Source organism: Gopherus evgoodei, chromosome 14 (genome assembly GCF_007399415.2).
Source record: "Gopherus evgoodei ecotype Sinaloan lineage chromosome 14, rGopEvg1_v1.p, whole genome shotgun sequence".
Classification (NCBI taxonomy): domain Eukaryota; kingdom Metazoa; phylum Chordata; order Testudines; family Testudinidae; genus Gopherus; species Gopherus evgoodei.
In genome coordinates this window covers 15,729,181-15,751,376 of record NC_044335.1, presented here as the reverse complement: position 1 = coordinate 15,751,376, position 22,196 = coordinate 15,729,181, and the positions used below count along the sequence as shown (strand labels likewise).

Sequence of the window (22,196 nt, the reverse complement as noted above, 5' to 3'; positions counted from 1 at the left end):
TTGGTGCAATACATTGACAACAGATGTAAGAAGGTCTATCAAGAAGATGTGAATAACAGTAGGGAGAAAAATTAGCATCGGGAAATAATTTTTACTTTGAGTAATGACCCATCCACTCCCAGTCTTTATTCAAGCCTAATTGAATGGTGTCCAGTTTGCAATTTTTCCCCTACTGTTATTCACACCTTCTTGTCAACTGTTGGAAATGGGCCATCCTGATTATCACTACAAAAGTTTTTTTCTCCTGCTGATAAATGATTACTCTTGTTATAGTTGGTATGGCAACACCCATTTTTTCATGTTCTCTGTGTATATATATCTTCCTACTGTATTTTCCACTGCATGCATCCGATGAAGTGGGTTTTAGCCCACGAAAGCTTATGGTCAAATAAATGTGTTAGTCTCTAAGGTGCCACAAGTACTCCTGTTCTTTTTGCTGATACAGACTAACACAACTACCACTCTGAATATAGGATCATCTCCCAAGGAAAAGGCATTGACCTAGCTTAATTTTTACTCTGGATTTTAGGATAGAGACTGAAAGCTGAGAATGATTTATGACTAGAAAACCCTGACAGGGGATATTTTGGGGGGTATTATAAGGTGAGCTATTCACAATAAAACTCCCCCAAACTATACACAGATTGGGCTGGACAAAAACCAACTCCTTTGAGTCACATTTGCCACAAGGGGAAAGAGAAGCCAGACATGATGTGTACCTTTCCATATGCTATTTTGGGATTTTAAGATCCTATTTCTTTTAGTTTAAAAGTTTTTTTTAAAAAACAACTTTGCTTTTGCATAAAACTCTTATAATATTAACATAGTCAGACATGGGCTGGTCTGTGACCTGAGGAAATGCAAGGCACTTTGGCAGATAAACAAATAACATCATTCAGAAAACAAGGAGACTTTTCTTGTTTGGTTTGCTGCAGCAATTGGGTTTTATAAACCAAATGGAAATTTGTGGCATGATTTGACTCAACGCTTCATAAACAAAGTTCATTCATGTATTCTACATTGCATCTCTGTATCAATATCAATAAAAATGATGTCTATGTTTAAGTGCATTATGATTTTTAGAATTGCACACCCATAATTTTAAATGCAAAAACTCGGTGCATTTGCACATACATTACCACTGTTGTGTGTACGGGTTGTAGAAGTCCAACAAGACATTTGGGAAACACAATTACCACACAAAATTGCAGTAACTGTGACCACAAATTAGGCAAGCAAATGAACATGAAATTTTGCTCGTGCTGTTCTAAACAAATGGACCAGTACATCCTATAAATGGATATAAACACAGATCCAAAATTCCCCAGACCTTTAAGAGGGAATTTGAAATTCAAATCGAGATCCAGATCTGCATTGGCCCTTGTCCCAATATTTGGCTGGACCAAAATCCCAGTTCTGAATACCCTTCAACTTTGGAGGGTCTGAAAACCCAACCTCATCTCTAAAGTGTAATGCAGTGCACGCCGAATAAAGCCCATCACTTGAGACTCAAGGGGTGAATCCTTTAACATTGCTCAGTTACTGCAATTGAAAACTACATGATAAACTTTTAGTGTACATCAGTGATAGAGTGGTAAATTCCCTAGAGTGTTCCAAAGTGTGCTCACATATACATATTACATGTATTTGTGTCTATAGGGAATTTAGTTGGACTGTCTTTGAAATATATTTACTGATTTAAGTTTACATTGACCACCATACAGTTTATAAACAGCAGAGATTTACCCCCTCAAAGACACCACTTGTATTATATTTGTATATTTTATATTTGTTGTGAGACATGAATTGTAGCCCCTTTGTACAAATGGGAAACCTGATGATTTAAGTGATTTGCTTAAGGTCACACAGTGAATCAGTAACAGAGGTGGGATAAGAAAATCAGGGGCTCCTAGCTCCCATGGCTTTGCACAGTACAGTAGATCACACTAAAATAATTCTAAATGAATCTGGTATTCCAAGAATGAAGTTGTAACCATTTCTGACACCGTTCCGCTCTGCTGGCCTTGCACTATTTATATGTCAGTATTTGTTACTTGATGTTTTTGTCGTCTTTAATTTGTAGACTTTTGGGGCCAAATTTGTAGTGGGCTTCTGTTTGGGCACCTGCACATTAGAAAATTACACACCTGGCTGACTGCTGAGTGCAGGCAAATTGTGATGAGTTTTGCACTAAGAAAAATGGAGACACCTGCAAATCTTGTGGACACCTTTTGGGAGGCCCAAAGAAAATCTGGCCCCATGTGATAGAAGCGCAAGTTGCATGACAGAGTGAATGTTGTGGGGAATGTTTGTTTCCCCTTCATCCCAGCAGAGATTCTCCTAGTCCAAATTTGCAGGTCTTTCTCCCCTGTGGGGGGATAAAGCTGCATCTTTAAAGTTGATTACCTACATCTTCCTGTCTAGACAATGCAAGCCTTTGCCAGAAGGAAAGTATAAAATAAGTGAATGTAATTCACTGAACCTAGTTATCAAAGATCTGCAACCTATCCTGAAAGATGATCCCTCTCACTCTCACAGATCTTGGGAGACAGACTAGTCCTTGCTTACAGACAGCCTCCCAACCTGAAGGAAATACTCACCAGCAACCACACAACAAAAACAAAAAGAACAGGAATACTTGTGGCTCCTTAGAGACTAACAAATTTATTTGAGCATAAGCTTTCGTGGGCTACAGCCCACTTCATCAGATGCATAGAATGCAACATATAGTAAGAATATATATACACATACAGAACGTGAAAAGGTGGACATAGCCACATCAGTTCTAAGGGGCTAATTAATTAAGATGAGGAATTATCAGCAGGAGAAAAAATACTTTTGTAGTGATAATCAAGATGGCCCATCTATTTCCCCATGTTAAGTATCCTCACACCTCTTGTCAACTGTCTGAAATGGGCCATCTTGATTATCACTACAAAAGACTAACACCGCAGCTACTCTGAAACCTGCCAATTTTGTTTGCTTGAAACTAATCAGCTGTCTTGCTCATTTCAGTTCACCACAACCTGAGGACTGGTCCATTAACTGTTGCATATTACTTGGCATCTCCCTATGGAAGTCATTTCAGCTTCCCTCTGAATGAGGATGCGTGCGTGCGTGTGTGTGTGTGCGCACGCGTGCACTTGCAGTCAGCTTTTAAAATAATGCACTGGTGGTTCAGAGAGACATTCATCAGCCTCTGGTGAAAAATTGGGAAAACAGACCTGTGCTGGTTACATTCAATTAGAAGTAAATACAAAGCAGCGTGAGAAATCGCTTCCGCCTACTGCTTCCCTTTTCCTGCTGTACATGAAAAGATAAGAAAACACTTAGCAGCTCTCTCCTAAGTTTACAAGGAGTAGCATAGGATTTCAGCTTGCAGCTCCCGCTAGCTCAAATTGGATCTGCATGCCTGCTAAATTCCATACTCCCCTTTAGACATGGAGAGGGGTTTCCACGTGAAACCAATGGCTCTCAAAGTCTTTAACAATGAACTATTTTCCCATCCAAATTCTTCATCTTCCCTGTGTCTATTAAAATGCTCAGCTACATGAAAAATAACATTAGGACACTACTGAGGAGACAGGGCGAAGATATACTTGTTTAGGTACCTCCTGCTTGCTTCACATTTTCCGTCTTGGCTGTTGAATTTATCTCCTGGGAGGAAGAATTTTACATTTGGTGTCTAATCACCTACTAATCATTCATTCTCTCAGACTGCAATGTTTCCAAGGATGTCTGCAGCCCTTTATTCACAAATGTTCCAACCTGAACTGAAAGCCTCATTCTCTTGTCCCATGGAGACCAGGGTATCAGTAGCTGTCACTAAGCACGAAGGCCTCAGCCAGCCACTGGAACGTATAGCAGTCAGCATGCTTGTTTTAGTTAAAGCAATAAAGGGGAGACTTGTCACATGCTTTTGTTCAATGTAATGTAGTCAAGACATTCCGAGAGAACACAAGCCAGAGGAACTCTCTTCCCTAGTTCTTTTTACTACTTAACGAAGCAGCCTAAAAAGGCCTCAAATGATTATCATTTGAACATCTGATTCTGCTAAATGGTGACATTTTATTATGCTTATTTTTATGTGTTTTATTTTGAGGCAATTTTATTAACATTCCAGGGACCTAAATCTCATTTATGCTAATGTCTCTCTAATGAGATTCAGACCCCAAGTGTTTGGGCTTTCTGGTCCCTATAGAGACAGTACTGGGTTAAGCTAGAGCTTTGGCGAAGAGGAGGCAATAGAGAGTCGTGGTTAGAGCAAGTGATAGAGCGTGAGACCTATCGGTTCTATTCTTGACTCTTTTGGCGCTGACTTGCTCTAAGACCTTGGGCAAGGCCCTACGTCTTTCTGTGCCTCCCTTTCCTCTCCACTGTACAGATAAACTGTCTTGAGACAATGGTTCCAAGGTACTTCGACCACTTCTAAAGAAAGATGCTAGAGAAGCACAGTGTACATTATTAACTACAGACCGAAATGTGGAGCCAGTGCACTTCTGTGTAGTTATATTTCACACCTACATGGGATCATTGGTACTGTTTAGGAGGGGAAAAAATGCTTTTTGCTGTTGCTAGCAGGGCCGGCTCCAGGTGCCAGCGTTCCAAGCATGTGCTTGGGGCGGCAATTTTCAAGGGGCGGCATTCTGGCCCTTTTCAAGGAGTGGCATTTTGGCACACTGGTTTTTTTTTTGCTTGCGGCAGCTAAAAGCCTGGAGCCAGCCCTGGTTGCTAGCATGTGATTCGCTCCTTTTTCAAGCACTGGTGAAGTGAAAACATAATCTTCTCAAGCAGATTGTATAGTGTTTGGTTATCATTTCCGGAGTTTGACCAAACCAAACAAACAAATAACTGTAGGAGGTCGATCAACACGAATGAGTTTCTAAAGGGAAAGTTACTGAGGAATACACTCAAATGGAACAGGGCAATTGATTCCTATATAAAGCACCATATGTAGCAGCTGGTTATGGGTTTGCAAGTGTATTAGTAGGTGAGATATATGGGTATTGTTTTACTGGATAACATTTATTATACTTGTGTGGAAATGTGAATCTACTCAATGTTAAGAAGGATAAATGGTATAATTTAAGGGATTCCATTTTCTGTTCATGTACGTTAATGACAAAAATAAAAAGTTTAAACAACAACAAACACATCCTCTGTGTCTCAAGTAAAACACAAAGGATCTAATTCACTATGGGTGCAACTCTAACTGGTTAAGCACAGGGTAAGCAATCATGGGGAAAATTAACCCATGCTAGCCTAGTCTGCGATAGCATGACCACATCCCTGTGCCTGCTTCCACGCTTGTGCTGTATCTGGATATTTCAATCAGTAGAAAGAACAGGAGTACTTGTGGCACCTGAGAGACTAACAAATTTATTTGGGCATAAGCTTTTGTGGGTTACAGCTGAATAAATTTTCTACAAAATAAATTTGTTAGTCTCTCAGGTGCCACAAGTACTCCTGTTCTTTTTGCAGATACAGACTAATTCGGCTACTACTCTGAAACCTGTCAATCAGTAGAGCATCCCAAGATTCATAGCCTGCAATTCAGCATGATGCCCTATGCTTTCATTCACAGGGTGGGGTGGGAAAACTTATCTGCGCAGTCTAGGGATTGTGGGAAGAAATGGACTACAGCCACAGAGTTCATTTATTGGCATGCCCTCTCCAAGGGTCTCCAGGGGGCTGTCTCAACTCTGGGCTGTGGAAACTGTCTCTCCTCTTTGTGATAACCCTAGGTGCCATCTTCAGGGATGGGATTACTCTCTCTGGCCTGTCTCCGTGTAAGCTGCAAGTCAGACTCCCTTGCCTTAAGCAGGGGCGGCTCTAGACATTTTGCCGCCCCAAGCACGGAGGGTCCTCTGGTCCCACGGCTTCAGCAGACCTCCCGCAGGCACGCCTGCGGGAGGTTCGCCGAAGCCATGGGACCAGCGGACCCTCTGCAGGTACGGAAGGTCCACTGAAGCCGCGGAACCAGCGGACCCTCCGCAGGAAAGCCTCCGAAGGTACCCTGCCTGCCGCCCTAGCAGCGACCAGCAGAGCGCCCCCCACGGCTTGTGCTGGTGCCTGGAGCCGCCCCTGGCCTTAAGTATCCCCCAATAGCCTATGAAAAGAGTCTGCTATTATAGGGAATGGCTTCAGAACTGCCACACACATACCTCGGGCATTTCCCACCCTTGGATGGGAATCACGTTATGCAGGACTCTGTAGCTGCCTCAGTTTCCCCACTTTCAGCTGGGCTCAGCCACAGCAATACCGAGCTCTGCCTCAGTTTCCCCACTTTCAGCCGAGCTCTTGGCTGCAGCAACACTGAGCTGTGTGTGACGCTGGAGAAACTGCAAACAGGAAGCTGAGCAGAGGGGAGGAGGAAGCTGAGCAGAGGCAGAATGATAGCCCACTTCTGGTTGAGCAGGGGGCTATGGAAAGGAAAGGTAGGACTTTCACATCTCAATTGTTGTGTCCACCTGCAGTTTCATGTCTTCACTGCAATCACCTCAAGATAATAATAAGCATTATTAACAGCTACCACAGGGTCAGCCTTATAGCTCCAGGCATGGCGGTTGTCTTGCTGTGTAACACTGATGAAGGAGTGTGAATGCAAAGCCGGTTCAGGGGAAAACCCAGAGTTGAGCCTAAGTTAAGCCTTCAGTAAAGATAAGAAGGCACCGCGTGGGAACAGCCTCTTTGAGTGGCGGGGAAGTGAAGGAGAGTGAAGTGTTACCTGGTTAAATGTTTCTTTAGCACCTCGCTACCACAGTCCACTGCAACACACCTCTCAGATTTCCAGGTAGTCAGAAGTGACAATGATGTTTCAGGTTTCAGAGTGGCAGCCATGTTAGTCTGTATCAGTAAAAACAACGAGGAATCCTTGTGGCCCCTTAGAAACTAACAAATTTATTTGGGCATAAGCTTTCATGGACTCTAACCCACTTCATCAGATGCATGGACTGAAAAATACAGTAGACAGGTATAAATATATAGCACATGAAAAGGTGGCAGTTGCTTTACCAAGTGAGGGGTCAGTGCTAACGAGGCCAATTCAATTAGAGTGGATGTGGCCCATTCCCAAGAGTTGATGAGAAGGGGTGAATATCAACAGATTCCTCTGTGTTAGGCTCTAAGGTGCCACAAGGACTCCTTGTTTTTTTAAATGATGCTTCAGATTCCAAATCCAATATACATTCTCCAGAATAGTTACTTGGTTTATAGCCCTCAGAGACTCTGCTGTGTAATTTAGACATAGCACAGTGCGCGAGAGTAACAAGCAGAGTGGAAATGGGGTGAGGAAGGATGTAAGCTGCAGTGATAAAATCTCAGTTACTCAGCTTTGCTACATACACATCACAGTAATTCAGTTACATTTTATCAACAACCAAAAAAACCCAAATTAACACATGCACTGCAGGTGATGGAAGCAGCAGGGGGCTTCACGAAATGGGGACCGAGATTTCTTGGAAAAGTGTAATGAAACGCTTATGCCACTAAGTTGACTAATAACATGAGAAACTCAGCTAAAACTCCACTGTGAAGCCCTCCATTCCTCACTTCCCTGTGGTTTCTCTCAGTACCGGCTAGAAAAACATAGTAGCATTGCTGACCTCTCAAGCCATCCATTCATTAGTCATTTGTGTGAGCACTGTCTGATTTTCAAAGGTGCCTAGACACCTAACACCTATTCATTTCAATAGCATTTAGGCACCAAACACATTTAATTGCTCTGTTTCCCATCTGCTAAATGGAATATTAGTATTTGCCAACTAATGATATGATATGATATGATATGATATGATATGATAACTATATTTAAGACTGTGAGATGCTCAGATACTACAGTAATAAATACACACAATTACCTAACACAGATAGATTTTAAGACTAGAAGAAGGGGTCATTATGATCATCTAATTTAACCTTCTGCATAACCTGGAGCAAAGAACCTAACCCAATAATTTCTGTAACAAACCCATAATTTTTGTTTGAGCTAGAACTTATCAATTAGAATGTTATCCAGTCTCAACTTAAAGCCTTCAAGTGATGAAGCATCCAACATGTGTCTACGGGAATTGTTCCAGTGCTTAATTACCCTCACAGTTATTAAAGGAAGCATAGATTGCTGGCTAAGCCTGCACTTCTCCTCTTCCTTCAATTTTGCTTTACTATCAGGGGTTATATCTGACATTCCCTATTAACCAGTCTGGTTTCAGATGTCCATATAAACCAGCTGCAGGTTCCTCTAGGTTTACAGGAACTACATTCGATATATCTAGTCATTTCATTTTTCTCTTTAGCTCCAGTGAACCTTTAGACTGTTACTTCCTCAAAGTAGGGAAATGTTAAGTGTCTGGCAAACTTTTAATGATACAGCACCATGTAACTGTAAGGACAATTGACTGATCTGCCCTAATATTTGGCAAGATTCTTTTAAAGAGAATTTTTCAAATTAGCCCAAAATATAGGCCCAATTTTTCAGAACTGCATACCTATCACTGCAATTTGCACACATAATTGAGGTAGATCTACCCGCAAAACTATCAGTTTAGTGTCTAATTGGCCATTTACATGCACAATTATCATAGTTGCACAAACTACCCTAGTAATTTTGCACTTAAATGAGACATTAAATGTATGTTCAGTTTGACATATGCTCTTCTGAGTATCTGGTCCATAGTCTTTACAAGACAGTCAGAGAAGAGGACTGAAGTGTGAACAAGGTTATTTCTTGCTAAGAAGGGGAAGTAGGTGGGTTGGACACAGCAAGAATCTGCTTCACTGAATTCAACACAGTCTGTGCAGACAAAATGCTAAGCAAGGAGCAAACACACAGAACTTGATTCTGGAACCCGTGCTCACACTGAGAGTATGGTGACATTTCCAAAGCTACAGATGCACTGCTGGAACGCTTCAGTGTAGACACTACCTACGCTGAGAGGAGGGCTTCTCCCAAGGAGAGGTAGTAGGTAGGTCAATGGAAGAATTCTTCTGTTGACCTAGCATTGTCTACACTGGGGATTAAGGTCGTATAACTGCATTGCTCAGGGATGCGGATTTTTCACACCCATGATAAATGTAACCATACAGATGTAAGTTCTTAGTATAGAAGAGGCCTTCGTAGCAGTTACCCAAATAGTCTCATTTAAATCAATATAAAAGAAGTGAGAGACAACAAAATAAAACCCATCCCTAATGAGGGGCAGTAGCTTCGTCACCGGGAGAGCACCCCCCACCAACGAAGCATTGTCATTAAAACAAAAAAGCTTTTTGTTCTTAAAACTTTTGTCGTTCAAGGGGGTGTTTTTTTCAAACCCTCAGCAGCAAAAGTTTTAACCACGAAAGTGCAGTTTAGACATAGCCTTAGGCCCACTCAGCGTGTGTTTGGGTTGCAGTATCAAGCCCATAATCTTGTGTTATGTTTGCATCTAATGGTCTGGTTTTACTAATAACCCTAAAAGTACTAGCTGAACATTAAATGTTACATATATGTAAAAGTCAGAACCCTACAGGGAAGTCTGAGCTAGAAAACAATGTCCTCTTTGACTTGAAACCACAAGAGAACACCCACAGCAGAATGCTTGATTCAAAGAGGAAAGTAAAAAGTAAGTCTGTTGTTATAAAATAAACTCTTCTGTATTTCATTAACAGCTGGACAGTTGTAGCTTCTTTGAATTCATTTAAAAAGCAAGAGTCACAATGATCACAAAAGAGTTAAAAACGGGGTAGGAGAGAGGAAAATTTGGTGAGCTCAGTTGATTGAATGAGTCTCTTTTAAATGTCACTTCTCTCTCCTTGAATACAGGAAAAGAGCTCCACATCAGCATGCAGCACACCACAGACTAGCCTAGGTAATACCAAACATTGCATTTCTCTAATGCCTTTCATCTCAGGATCTGATACTTTGCAGACATCAAGGCCTGGTCTACCCCTGAAAGTTGTACCAGTATGTTGTACCAGTATGACTTACGAGGAGAGGCTGAGGGAACTGGGCTTATTTAGTCTGCAGAAGAGAAGGGTGAGGGGGGATTTGACAGTAGCCTTCTACTACCTGAAGTGGGGTTCTAGAGAGGATGGAGCTAGGCTGTTCTCAGTGGTGACAGATGTCAGAACAAGGAGCAATGGTCTCAAGTTGCAGTGAGGAAGGTCTAGGTTGGATATTAGAAAACACAATTTCACTAGGAGGGTGGTGAAGCACTGGAATGGGTTACCTAGGGAGGTGGTGGAATCTCCATCCTTAGAGGTTTTTAAGGTCAGGCTTGACAAAGTCCTGGCTGGGATGATTTAGTTGGGGATTGGTCCTGCTTTGAGCAGGGGACTGGACTAGACGACCTCCTGAGGTCTCTTCCAAGCCTAATATTCTATGATTCTATAATGGTTAAGGGGTGTGATTTTTACCACTATTATTATACTGGTACAAGCCTAGTGTGGAAGCAATTATGTTAGTATAAAGATGCCTGATAGCTTATACCTTTCCTGTATGGCAATAATTACACCTTAAAGAAGCACCTTTACACTGATATAACTGCATCCATCCTGGGGTGGGTGGGGATAGGTAACTGATTTAGATATACTGGTGAAATTAGAGTAGTACAAATTTCTACTACAGAAAAGGCCTCATCTTCATGGCACCCAAGCAAAGTAGGTCATATTATTATATCCATTGTATGAATGGGTATAAACTGAGGCACAGAGTGGTGAAGTCATTTGCCTGAGGATGCACAGTGATTCAGTGGCAGATCCAGGAAGAGAGCTCAGGACTCCTGCCTGTCTGCCTGTAATTTGCTGTAGTCCCTGGGATTTTCAAAGGTGCCTAAATCATTTGTGATCTTAAATCACTTAGGTGTTTTGGAAAATCCCACTCTAACACCACACTCAGTTGACAAGATCAACTTAGACTAGAGAGGGGGGAAAACTAGTCTTTGATGAAAAGTCAAGGCAGAATAACCGAGAATAATCACTTTCTGTTTAACAGTGAGAGAGAGATGCAAAATAACATAGTGCTTTTCATCCAAAGACATCCCAATCCTTTACAAAGGTACGTAAGCAACAGGGTGGGGGAGGAGTTTGTTGAAATAGGACCAAAGAGCAACAAGATGCCAAGGTAGTAAAATGTTCTTTTAAAATAGTTTTTGCTCACAAATCCTTTGAGTTGAGAGGCTCTATATAAATGTGAGATTTACAGCTGGACTCCACCATATCTAGGTAATACCAATAGCTCACTGCATGAATTCAGCTTACAGTTCTTCTGCAAGGAAATAATGCCAATGGGTGAGGAACATTATTTTGTTAAAAATACAATTCTGAGAAGTAACTCAAGTTTTTGTGTTAAAAACCAAATGTAGATTCCTTACTATAACTTTTCTTTAAAAATTTCCCCAAGTTTGAGCTTAAATTGTACGTGCGTTGTCCTGTTCCTGTGGTGCTATTCACATGCATAATCCTCAATGAAAGAGTTATGGTTTATGTATTACTCCCCATGCTTCAAAGCTATTTCCGACATGCTTTAGAGCATGGGCCAGATTGTCATACAAGTCAGATGCAAAATGTGCTTGTCTAATTTGCACACATGTAAACTGTACATCACTAATTAACCACATGCAAGCACAATTATCCAAATTATATGTGCAATCTTTGCACAAATTAACTGCAACATAATATGCCTAACTTGGTTAAAAAGCCGCCCTTTTGCCCATTACTAAAAGGCAGTCACCTCTGGGGAAGAGCACGGTGTCTGTTTAACAGCTCACAAAAACTGCTTAGGACATCATATTGAATCAAAAAGTAAAACTGTTTTAACTTTCCAAATAAATTCAGCCTTCTGCAAAGCCAATTTGGCACAAAGCCAAGGGGCTACTTAAACTATCTAAGTCCTGAAAATAGGGACTGAGGTTGTCCATAGGTTCTTGGACTGGTCCAAGATGAATTTCACCTTAATTTAGCTTCTAATTTTTGAACTGAAGAGATCTTTCCTGTACATAATGCTCTTAATCAAACAGTTACGGTCTCTTTACTGCATACAAAGGAAATCCCTTAGTCTGGGTTCACCTCCTTTTCTTTTCCTGACTCAGTTTTCATACATACAAATATAGGATTTCAACAGTTTCCTGTGAGCACTAGGAAAAAAAGAGAAGCCCGGCTAGCAGTACTCACACTCCAGTGCTACTGCACAACCAGTTCCCTCAGGCAACTCTGAATGAAGGAATGTCAGTACTTCAGCATCATTAGCCACTCGGGGCAGGGAATTTTCAGACGAGCTTGGGCAGATCAAGGTTCAGTTCTTGATCCCCATGTGATGCTTGGGCAAGTCAGTTATGTCTGTCTTAACCTCATTTCCCAATCTGTAAAATGGGGATACTAATATTTCCTCTCTCTGCCACCTTTTGTTTGTCTTGTCTATTTATATTATAAGCTCTTCATGGCAGGGACTGTCTCTTAGTGTCCGGATGGCATCTAACATATCCAGAGGCCTGATCTTGGGTGGGGTCTCTAGACTGGGGCTATGTAATGTAAAATAATATCCTCCCCCACCCCATTTCTCGGCCTTCCAATGCCAATAAGCCTCATGGGAGCTTGCAAGGAGGAAACTGAAGGTGTCTGCAACTTCCTCCTTGCATTATCGGTGACCATGCCAAACTGGTAAGAATACAGCATCATGCTAGCACCATCTTTTGTTCCTGACACACAGGCTTCTGTTGCTGTTCTCAGAGATCTAACACAATGTAAAATACAAAAGCAAATGTCCCAGATCAATGGTTTTGAACCTGTGGTCCGCACACCTCTAGGGATCTGCAGACTATGTCTAAGATTTCAAAAGGGGTCCACGCCTCCACTGGAAATTTTGTAGGGGGCCGCAAATGAAAAAAAGGTTGAAAACCACTGTCCTAATTCAATATAGCTTGGCCTGTCAGTGGCTCCAGCTTTAACAAGCAAATCATTGTTCTGCCACTCTTGGAAGCATGGCAGTGGTGCAGGCTCCCTGGTGCAGCGCTCCAAACGTTCTGCGCCAAACACATGAAGAAGAGGAAGCAGCCTCAGAATGATCAACCACAAGATAAAACTGAAAGGATATGAGATCTGCCAGCTCATCGCTTCTGAGCACCCAAAACCAGCAGCTTGCATGCAAAACACAGATTTAAGAAAAAAACATGCAGGCCAATACCAGGCAGTAAAAATTAATCAATATAATAGAGGGAAAATGTTCTCCTTAGAAAGAATTTGTGGGATAATGCAGGCACACACACAATCTCTCTCAACCTATGTTAGAAGGATTTATAAAAGAGGGATTATTTCAGAGAGAGGGTAGTCGAAATGGTGGAATCAGACATTAACAGTGGATTCAAATAGAATGAATGGGACAAATTCATCCCTCATGTAACCCTGCTGAAGACAATGGAGTTCCTACAAGTGGGGTGAGTTTGGCACATCATATATAAGCACCATTTGGACAGTAATAAAGAGAATTATGCAGGATCAGACTGAGAAAAGCCAGTATAGGGAGGTGTTAGCGAAAACCTTCCAAAGAAACCCAATAACATGTTTTATGATCTGTCAAACATAGGTGGTTGTGAGTCTGTAGTTTCAAGTTATCTGACTGCTGGACAACTGCAGCCCCATCAACACTGTGCAAGCAGCATCAGTTTTCTATTCTGAGTCTTAAAAGGAAGAGAACTTACTGAACATTAATTTTAATTAGTTAATAGATCATTCCCAGCCAGTTGCTAAAAGACTCCTCTATATTTTCAGCAACACAGTCTCTACTAGTTATAATCATAACAACCACCATCACCACTCGTCTGCTTTATTTCTTTCACTTCTGTACAATTTAAACTAAAAAGGAGTGAATACAAAAGTTGAAATGTTCTGAGAGGAAGAAATAAAAATCAGCGCCAAGCAAATTTTATTACCTAAAAGCTTTGGATTTTACTAGCCTGCTCTGGTTTCAGATGTCATAAACCATACAGGTGTAACTCTGTCATATTGCTTTGCACCCATATGAACCTTATTATGTTAGACTGAACTGAAATCCAGTGACTATTTCCAAGTTTATAATAAATCCTCATAAAGAAACTGCCCATATTTTCCCCCTATACATCTGTTCGGAAGCACATCTGTTTGAGAGAGTATAACATTAATCTTTTGAATCTGCAGTTCAATATCCTTAAGTCTGACTGTAAAATTATGATAAAACTAGGAATATCTGTTCCTATCTCCACCAGGAAATGTAAATCCCTCCTTGACTGCTATCAGTTAGAGGAAAGAAGTCATGTCATAAGAATCCCCTTCACTGTGATAAACATCCCACTGGTGGGCATTATCTTGGAAAGGTAAATGATATCAACTTGTAAGCAACATAAGGAATGAGTAAGTGCGGATTGCTCATTTATGTCATAGAGCCATACGATTTAATACATACTCTCCTGGGTCATGAATTTGTCAGCTCCATAAACTGAGCGATTGCAAATGTTTAAATCAACAGACTGAGGTACACCAAATACAGGATTGCTGTTTATTGCCCTAAACGCCTTGCTCACATTCCTTACACATAAGCACAATCCAGATGAAATAAATAAGGACCACTCCTGTAAGGGCCAAGGTCTCAATCCTGCAAGATGCTGAGCACTATGGCCTGATCCAGGAACACACTTACATATGTGCTTAAATTCAAGCATATGCTTAGACCCACTAAACTCAGTGGGATTGTTCATGTGCTTAATGTGTTTTGCTGGATGAGGCTAGAAGATTTAATGCCTTACAGTTCAAGCCCTGAATGCAAGAGGAAAGTTTGAAGGATCTGGCCCTGACTTTGGCTAATCAAAGTTAATTTTTGTATCTGTGACTGATGTACTTGTATCATTTCCACATACTACTGTAACTTCTGGGAACACCAATCAAAAATTGTCCTTACTTCCTGAACAATATCAGCTGAAACCAGGGGGGGGGCCTAAAAAAGGTGATAACTTAAAAGATTGCCATATCCCACAGGAATACTGCTCAGTTACTCGGCCATCCTTTTATCCAAGACTGTTAATGGTGAAAGTGAGAACGGTCCACCTTACAATGACATTAAATTCCATAAAATGATGTCTTAACTCATCCATCTTTGTGCTAGACAAGGGGCCAAACTCTGCTCTCATTTAGACCAGTATAAACATGAAGTTCTTCCACTGATTTCAATGCATTTACACCAGTGTAACTCAGAGCAGAATTTGTGTCGGATCATTGATGTTTGGGTCAGACTCCAATGCACATGAACCATAGGTTGTATAAAAAAACTCCCACTGTTTCTGTTATTACATCATCCCAATTCACAAGTGAGGTCCTGTCCTAAACTCACTTACCCTTTCCCTACAGACTAATGCACCCAATAAACATATCTTCTCTCTATTTACAACTTCAGAGCAGGCTATCAAACTTCTCCTCGAAATCAGTCTCAGCACTGTGTACTTAAATTGTTCTCCTGTTCCTGTATCACACCCCAACTGTTGCTGGGGTATGCATTTCCTATTGCGACCATAGATCCAGAAAAAGGAATTATTACAACAGATGACAACTGAAACTGCAAGCAAAGTATTAAATAAATACATGATTCAGCATCTGCTCAGTGAATTAAAAATATCCCAGGCGAAACATTAAAATGCATATGCTGAGGGATTAAACTAAGGAGGAGTGAACTTGTCTGGGCTAATTTCAAACCCACTTAAAACCCTACTATTAATCTGCTCAATTGATAGGTGGGTTGCTATCCACTTAGGAGAGACTTTGTAGAAAGGAGGCGGAGACAGAAGGAAATTCAATGGAAAAAAATTGGGTGAAGTAGCTGAGAAAAGAAAGGAGCAAAGGGGAAAGCAAACAGAGAGATTTGAGCAAGCAATGAGGAGAGAGAAATTCTAAATAGCAATGGAAAACGGAAGCCTAGTTTGTAGCGTGCCACATACAGGACACCCGCCTGTGTTAGTCAAGCTTTGTGGGGTGGGTGATCTTGCAACCTCTATATACAGCACAGGCTTCTCTTTAGTTGGAAAAATATGGGGCCAGCTTCTCCTCTCATTTGCATGGATGAGACTCAAGGAGTTATACTGATGTAAGTGAGAGGACAATAAGGTTTTACAAGTCTTTTAATCACAGATCAGGGCAGGGAAGAGTTTACATTATAGGGCAAAAAAGATTTGGGAACTCAAACTAGTTTGGAAATTTAATTTAAAAAATAGTTTTAAGAGGTTTGCAAAACCTCACCCCTCACCCCCAGAGGATCATCCAGTTCTGTCTTAAATTAACTCACATCAGTTATGGGGAGCGTATTATTAACTCTGTGGAAACTGTAGCTGAATGTACACACTGCCCCAATCCAACTCTCATTAAAGTCAAAGGGAGTGGTCGTTGTCTGTTCATTTATTATCTGGAATAAAAAGACTCTATGGGTTAGATGCATTCAGAAGTATGCATGGCACCCTCTAGTTGGCAGAAATGTAATCTGCATAGCCCATGTAACCCAGTGAGAGAGAACAGAAAAGTGGTTCAGAGACAGTCAGATTTGCTGTGAGCATTCACTGGAAACCCCAGCATGAACCCAACACTGAACTGATTTCTGAGGTTGAAAAATGGGGTAGGTAGTTATTTCACAAAATAATAACAATCACAAAAGGCCTGAGATGAAACAAAAAGAGGCTGTTTTGAGAGTTAAACTGGCTCAGTTGAAAGTAGGAATTGTTGGACATCTCATGACAGAGAGAAAGGAGAGTCTGTTAGTCTATAAGGTGCCACATGACTCTTTGAGAGTTTTAATGTGATTTCTAATCTAGAAAAGTTGGAGTAAACTTTGGCCTCTGAGGTTTTCACAAATGAATCTTCAAACTTTTTGAAGTTCACCATCGCTCCACTTCAGAGACTTCACACGTTGGTGAGTGCGAACATGTTGCTGCTTTGTATTTATGTTTGCACATGTCCCCCCATAGGGTTATCTCCATTACAAAATGAATTAACACGCTTCCTTACCCCCACACTCCCCAACCATCTGCACATTTCATTAATTCTAAAATCTCTTACCTGGACCACAGGATGGCTCCCCGTTGGTGCTTTGACTGCCCCTCGACTCCCCTCTGTTTCATAGTGTGCCCGATGGTGAGGTTTTGGCTGCACTTCAATGCACAATTCATAAGAGCCAGACTGATTGGAGAGTGGCCACTCAAGAGGTGGGAGGGATGCAACAGGTACGCTGGACAGGAAAAGATCAGGAAGTTTGAAAAACTCTGTGAGATGTAGGTGTGATGGTGGCAAACCAGCTAACCAACAAACCCATAACAACTTAACAAGAGGCATTGCAATTGTAATCAACACAATTCATTTCTGTGTGAATATCAGAGAGACATAAGTAGACCAGCAATCACTAACCCATTCATCTTTAGTAACAGGAATCAAGAGAGATGCTAAATGTATTTGACTGTATACCTATATCCTGTAGAAGTTTCCAGTGTAACCAAATTAGCTTGTAGATGCTAAGTCCCTTTCATGTCTTAATTGCCTTTACATCATGTATGAAGTGTGTTCAGTCAACATTAAGATCAAAGATATGAGACACTGCATTAAACTAACAGTACATATATTGTCTTCAGCTTATCTATCCCTGTAATAATGAATGACAGGCAGTTGCCTTATGTAAATCAGGGTACCTGGCTTACCTGTGGATGCATAGGAAATAGAATGTTAATTTCCAAGTGATGGGTCAGTGTGCACTCAACAAAGAAGAATCTGCAGTCACATGCTGCGCTCACCACACTTGACAGCCTGTTTCAGTTATAAAAGAAAGCTCAGACCTGATCCTGCTATCTCTGGGCTGCTGAACTTTTAACAGGGAAAGTTTAAGCCATGGCACTGAGATCTCCAAGTAGTTACTTGGAATACCCTGGAAAACGCATGGAAAGGCTCTCACAGACTATACCTAAGCTGCTCTTTGGGTTCTAACCTTTTGGAATGATTCCTGAGAGACCTGTGTGCACGCCAGCAGATTCACTACTGCGGCTACAGCTCTGATCTAAGAACTGTGCAATCACTTGTAATGTATATGATCCTTTTCACCATTTAATAACTCTCTTCTTTTTTATTATTAACAAATCTTTAGTTAGTTTATTGAGGATTGGCTAACAGCATGATATTTGGGTTAGATCTGAAATATCTATTGACCTAGGGTAAGTGTCTGATCCTCTGGAAATGGTAGAACCTCATGTATGGTGAACTGGGTTTTCAGTAACCTCTCATCATAAAGGCAGTTGTCTGGTTGGGGAACTGGGGGCTCGAATGCCTAATGAGGACAGTGTTTTGGCTTCTTGTTAATGGAAGCTCATTTGTTATTGGTCTGGTAAATCTAATCATAGAATAAACCACCCATTTTGGGGGGGTGTCTCCCCTGTTTCTTGCAGTCTGCCCTGAGTGTTGCACTTTCAGCTGTGATCCATTTTAGGCACCGGTCACAGTAGGTACTCATAAAAGTACTTGTAATCACTTCTTCTCCCTAGGTCTAAGATGCTGTGGGCTCCTGGCCCAGCTGAAGTCACTGGGAATTTTGACATTAACTTCAATGATGACTTTACCTTGTACCCTTAATTACAAATGCTACCAAAATCTAGGATTAGCAAATCTTTCTGAAAATCACACTCCAAGCAGAGACACGGTAGCTTCTTAATAAAATTCTTTAATGGAAAGTGTGCACTTTTATCTGATCTTTGCCATGCACCTTAGATTTTAATAATTTATTGTGAATTAATAAATCTCCATTTACTTGGCCTGGTCTACACTGGGGGGGGGGATCGATCTAAGATATGCAATTTCAGCTATGAGAATAGTGTAGCTGAAGTCGACATATCTCAGATCGAATTAAAATTACTTACTTCACATCCTTGTGGCGCTGGATCGATGGCCGTGGCTCCTCTGTTGACTTTGCTTCTGCCTCTCGCACTGCTGGAGTTCAGCAGTTGACGGGAGAGCAACTGGGGATCTATTTATTGCATCTACACTATATGCGATAAATCGATCCCCGATAGATCGATCGCTACCCACCGATCTGGCGGGTAGTGTAGATGTACCCTTAGTTTTGTAAACTGTGTTTTGGTTTTGATTATATAAAAAGAACAAAGTGATGTATAATATACATGAAAACAAAGATAATAATGCACAAAAAACACTAATAAAATGCTAATGTTTCTCACTTACATTACAGTAAGAGAAAATATGTTCAGTGCTGGGAATGGATCTTAACCAACTATTACCTCATTGAGATAAACTTCAGCAAAGACTCCTCTGATCAGACAACCCATAGAATTTAATGTCCTATATATTTTTGCATTAGATTTGTGGTTACTAGAGGACAATATATTAAATCACACAAGGTCTAAATCTGTGGGCTGCTGAGTAGTTCAGTTCCCACTGGAATCACATCAGTGAGACTTGAGAGCATTCGGTACCACAAAGGATTGAATCCATAATTTCCAAATACATCACCGTATATTGAGACACCAATCCTACAGCATGAGCTGAGGCAAAGGAACTTCACACAAGGACCAACATTGGTGAATTGTACTGCAGGATTGGTGGGCTTATACTTTAAGCTTCTTGGGAGGGAAACAGTATTCGTCTTTGAAGCATGCCAGTGGCGCTAAATAAATTACATACAGTGCTTCCACTGGTAAAATTGATCTGTTTATATGACTCTTTGCAGCAATGCAGCGTATCTGTGAAGAATTTGATGAGAGTCAAGGAATAAACCTAGCAAGTGAAAATACAAAAAAGTGAAAAGTATAACATACCTGCAGATGGGAATTGCAGGCACCAGCTGCTTTGGCCAAGACGGAGGTACTAACAAAATGGATTCAGGTGCTGAGTTTCTCCTGTCTTCCTGATCACAAGGCCCAAGGTAATCAACAGTCTGAAAGACGTGACATGGAATGCTGTTTTTGTGGGAAGGCACTGATGGGGGATCAGGGCTGGTTTTCCAAATTTTCATGGGAACACCACAGGGAGGATCTGTGCTAAGGTTGTTCATAGCATCCATGAGACTAGAAGAGCTGGGCAACTGGGTGTAAGTGAGCAAAGAGCTGTCTTCTCTCAACGGGATGTGAGGAGAGGCTTGTGGAGAAGGGGTCCTTGACTGTCGTGGAGAAGTGGAAGGCGGCTGAGTGTTGCAGAGCTCAGTGCAAGAGTACCTCCGTTTTGCACCTGGTGATGACGACCTTGAGTTGGGACGGGGTGATGGTGAATGTGGTCCCAAGCAGGTATCCTCTGTGATGCTTGTTCGTGGTGACATTATTGGCGAGGTTCTAGGGGAATAATGAGTATGGATGTTTTGAAACTGTGGACAAAGGTCATCACTAGGGCCATTATTTGGTGAAACACATGGTGATGTGTAAGGAGAGAAATTTGTCTCTGAAATGAAACTTGCAGATGAGCCGCTACTAGCTGGGCTCAAACACAGCGGTTCTCTGTAGCCCTCATGGCCAGGGACAGGCAGTGTAAACCTTGGGCTAGCGGTGGCTGAGTTGGACTGATGTTCTACCAAAAGATCTGTGTCTCTGCTGTGCAAGGGAACCCTTGAATTAGTCAGTTCATTGGATGGAGTGATCTCAATCCTAGGGCTCAAAGCAGAGGCCCCAGGCTTTACAGGGTCCAAGTTGCATTTTGACCCTATGCTATCTGGCTGTCCATATCTGCCCATGTGATCTGCAGAAAGACTAGGAAAAGCCAGGGGGCTGTATGGCTTGAGGCCATAGTCCAAGACATCATCATGAGGGTATGTAACTCCAGTGGGTGGGCTGTTGGTTTTATGTGAAGGAGTCGATTCTTCTGGAAAAAGAAGGGTCTCTTTAAGACTATAGATATTACTACAGAAGCTGAGCAATCATGGATTAAAAAATGCATATTGATAAAATGGATGTGATCTGGTATTAGGTGAATAGTAGATTGTTGTTTTTTACTATTTTGTACTGCAGTTAGTGCATGTGAAAGGTACTGGATTAACAGCTCAGGAAGCTTAAATCCTCAGAACAGGCACAGGATGGACAGTGACACTGCAAACTTCTTCACACTGTCCTGCCAATCTACTGTTACCTGAACCCTGACATGGGGTCACCTGTGGGATGAGACGGTAGTTCAGTTTCCATGCCTGTTTAATCTTTGGCCTCTCTGCTGACACTGCCAACAGGGTACAAATGCCAATTGTGGTGATGTGATTTTTGTATATTTTTATCTGTCAGGAGCTGGACTGAGACCTAACATGTCACAAAACCAGATCCCAAAGGGATTGAATAAAACTAAAAGACAAAAAAGTGTTTTTCCATTTTCTCATATAGCAAAGTCCAGGTCAAATATGATTCATGAAAACAAAGTTCAACACAAGTATATAAATTACCAATTAATTCTGTTTTCACAGTGTTGTTGTAGCCTTGTTGGTCCCAGGACATAAGAGAGACAAAGTGGGTGAGCTGATATCTTACTGGTGGAAGATACAAGCTTTCGGGCTCCCCAGAGCTCTTCTTCAGGTCCGGAAAATGTAACCAAAGTGTTACAGTGTCAACACCTGTACCTTTGAGAATGAGGACTGATCTATCAATCCATAGCTAACCAGACACTAAAAATCATGGTCTCAACAGAGACACTGGCTTTATGGCTCATTGCAACAATTTGTAACCTACTAAGTCTCTTTTGTCCTGTGACTGCAGAAGTATTAATGGCCCACTTCATTTTCAATGGTTTATTGTAACCATATGCTTAACAATCTGTCCCACCTTGTATTTAGCTGCGACACTCTGGTTACCTTTTCCAGGCCAAAAGAAGAGCTCTGTGGAGCTCAAAAGCTTGTCCCTTCTACCAGTGGAAGGTCCAATAAAAGCTATTGCCTCACATAGCCTTGTGTCTCTCAATAACTCTGTGTGACAGCTTATTTGGCTTCATATTTCCTCAACAAAGCATGCAAGAAGTCTCAAACAAGTAAGCACGAGTAATCAGAAAACATACTGTACAGTTGATATTTAAAAATTAAATACGTACAAGGAAGCCACCTTATTTCTTATTCAGGCAAACTATTTCTTGATTTCAAGTCAAGGAGCATTTGGTCTAAATAAGGAGTACACAGTTAAGCAGAAGAAGTCAAGGCTCAATCCTAGAATCTTTGCTTATGCAAGCAGGTTTGCAGGCAAAAGCCTATAATTATCTAA

General features: G+C 41.3%; 1 protein-coding gene across 5 annotated transcripts in view; it reads right to left on the bottom strand.

Moving 5' to 3' along the window:
• The window catches only part of NFATC2 (nuclear factor of activated T cells 2), a 127,303-nt gene that overhangs the window by 78,263 nt on the left and 26,844 nt on the right, over nt 1-22,196 (bottom strand). For 2 of the 5 annotated variants that reach the window (XM_030533170.1, XM_030533169.1), the window contains exons 2-3: nt 19,794-20,303; nt 17,041-17,209 (exon numbers count right to left, since the gene is read on the bottom strand). In XM_030533170.1, the coding sequence (XP_030389030.1) occupies nt 17,041-17,209; nt 19,794-20,290 (666 nt within the window). In that variant the 5' untranslated portion in view covers nt 20,291-20,303. Of the gene's footprint in view, nt 1-17,040; nt 17,210-19,793; nt 20,827-22,196 lie in introns of all 5 variants that reach the window. The other 3 variants (XM_030533167.1, XM_030533165.1, XM_030533166.1) reach the window with 2 other exon arrangements.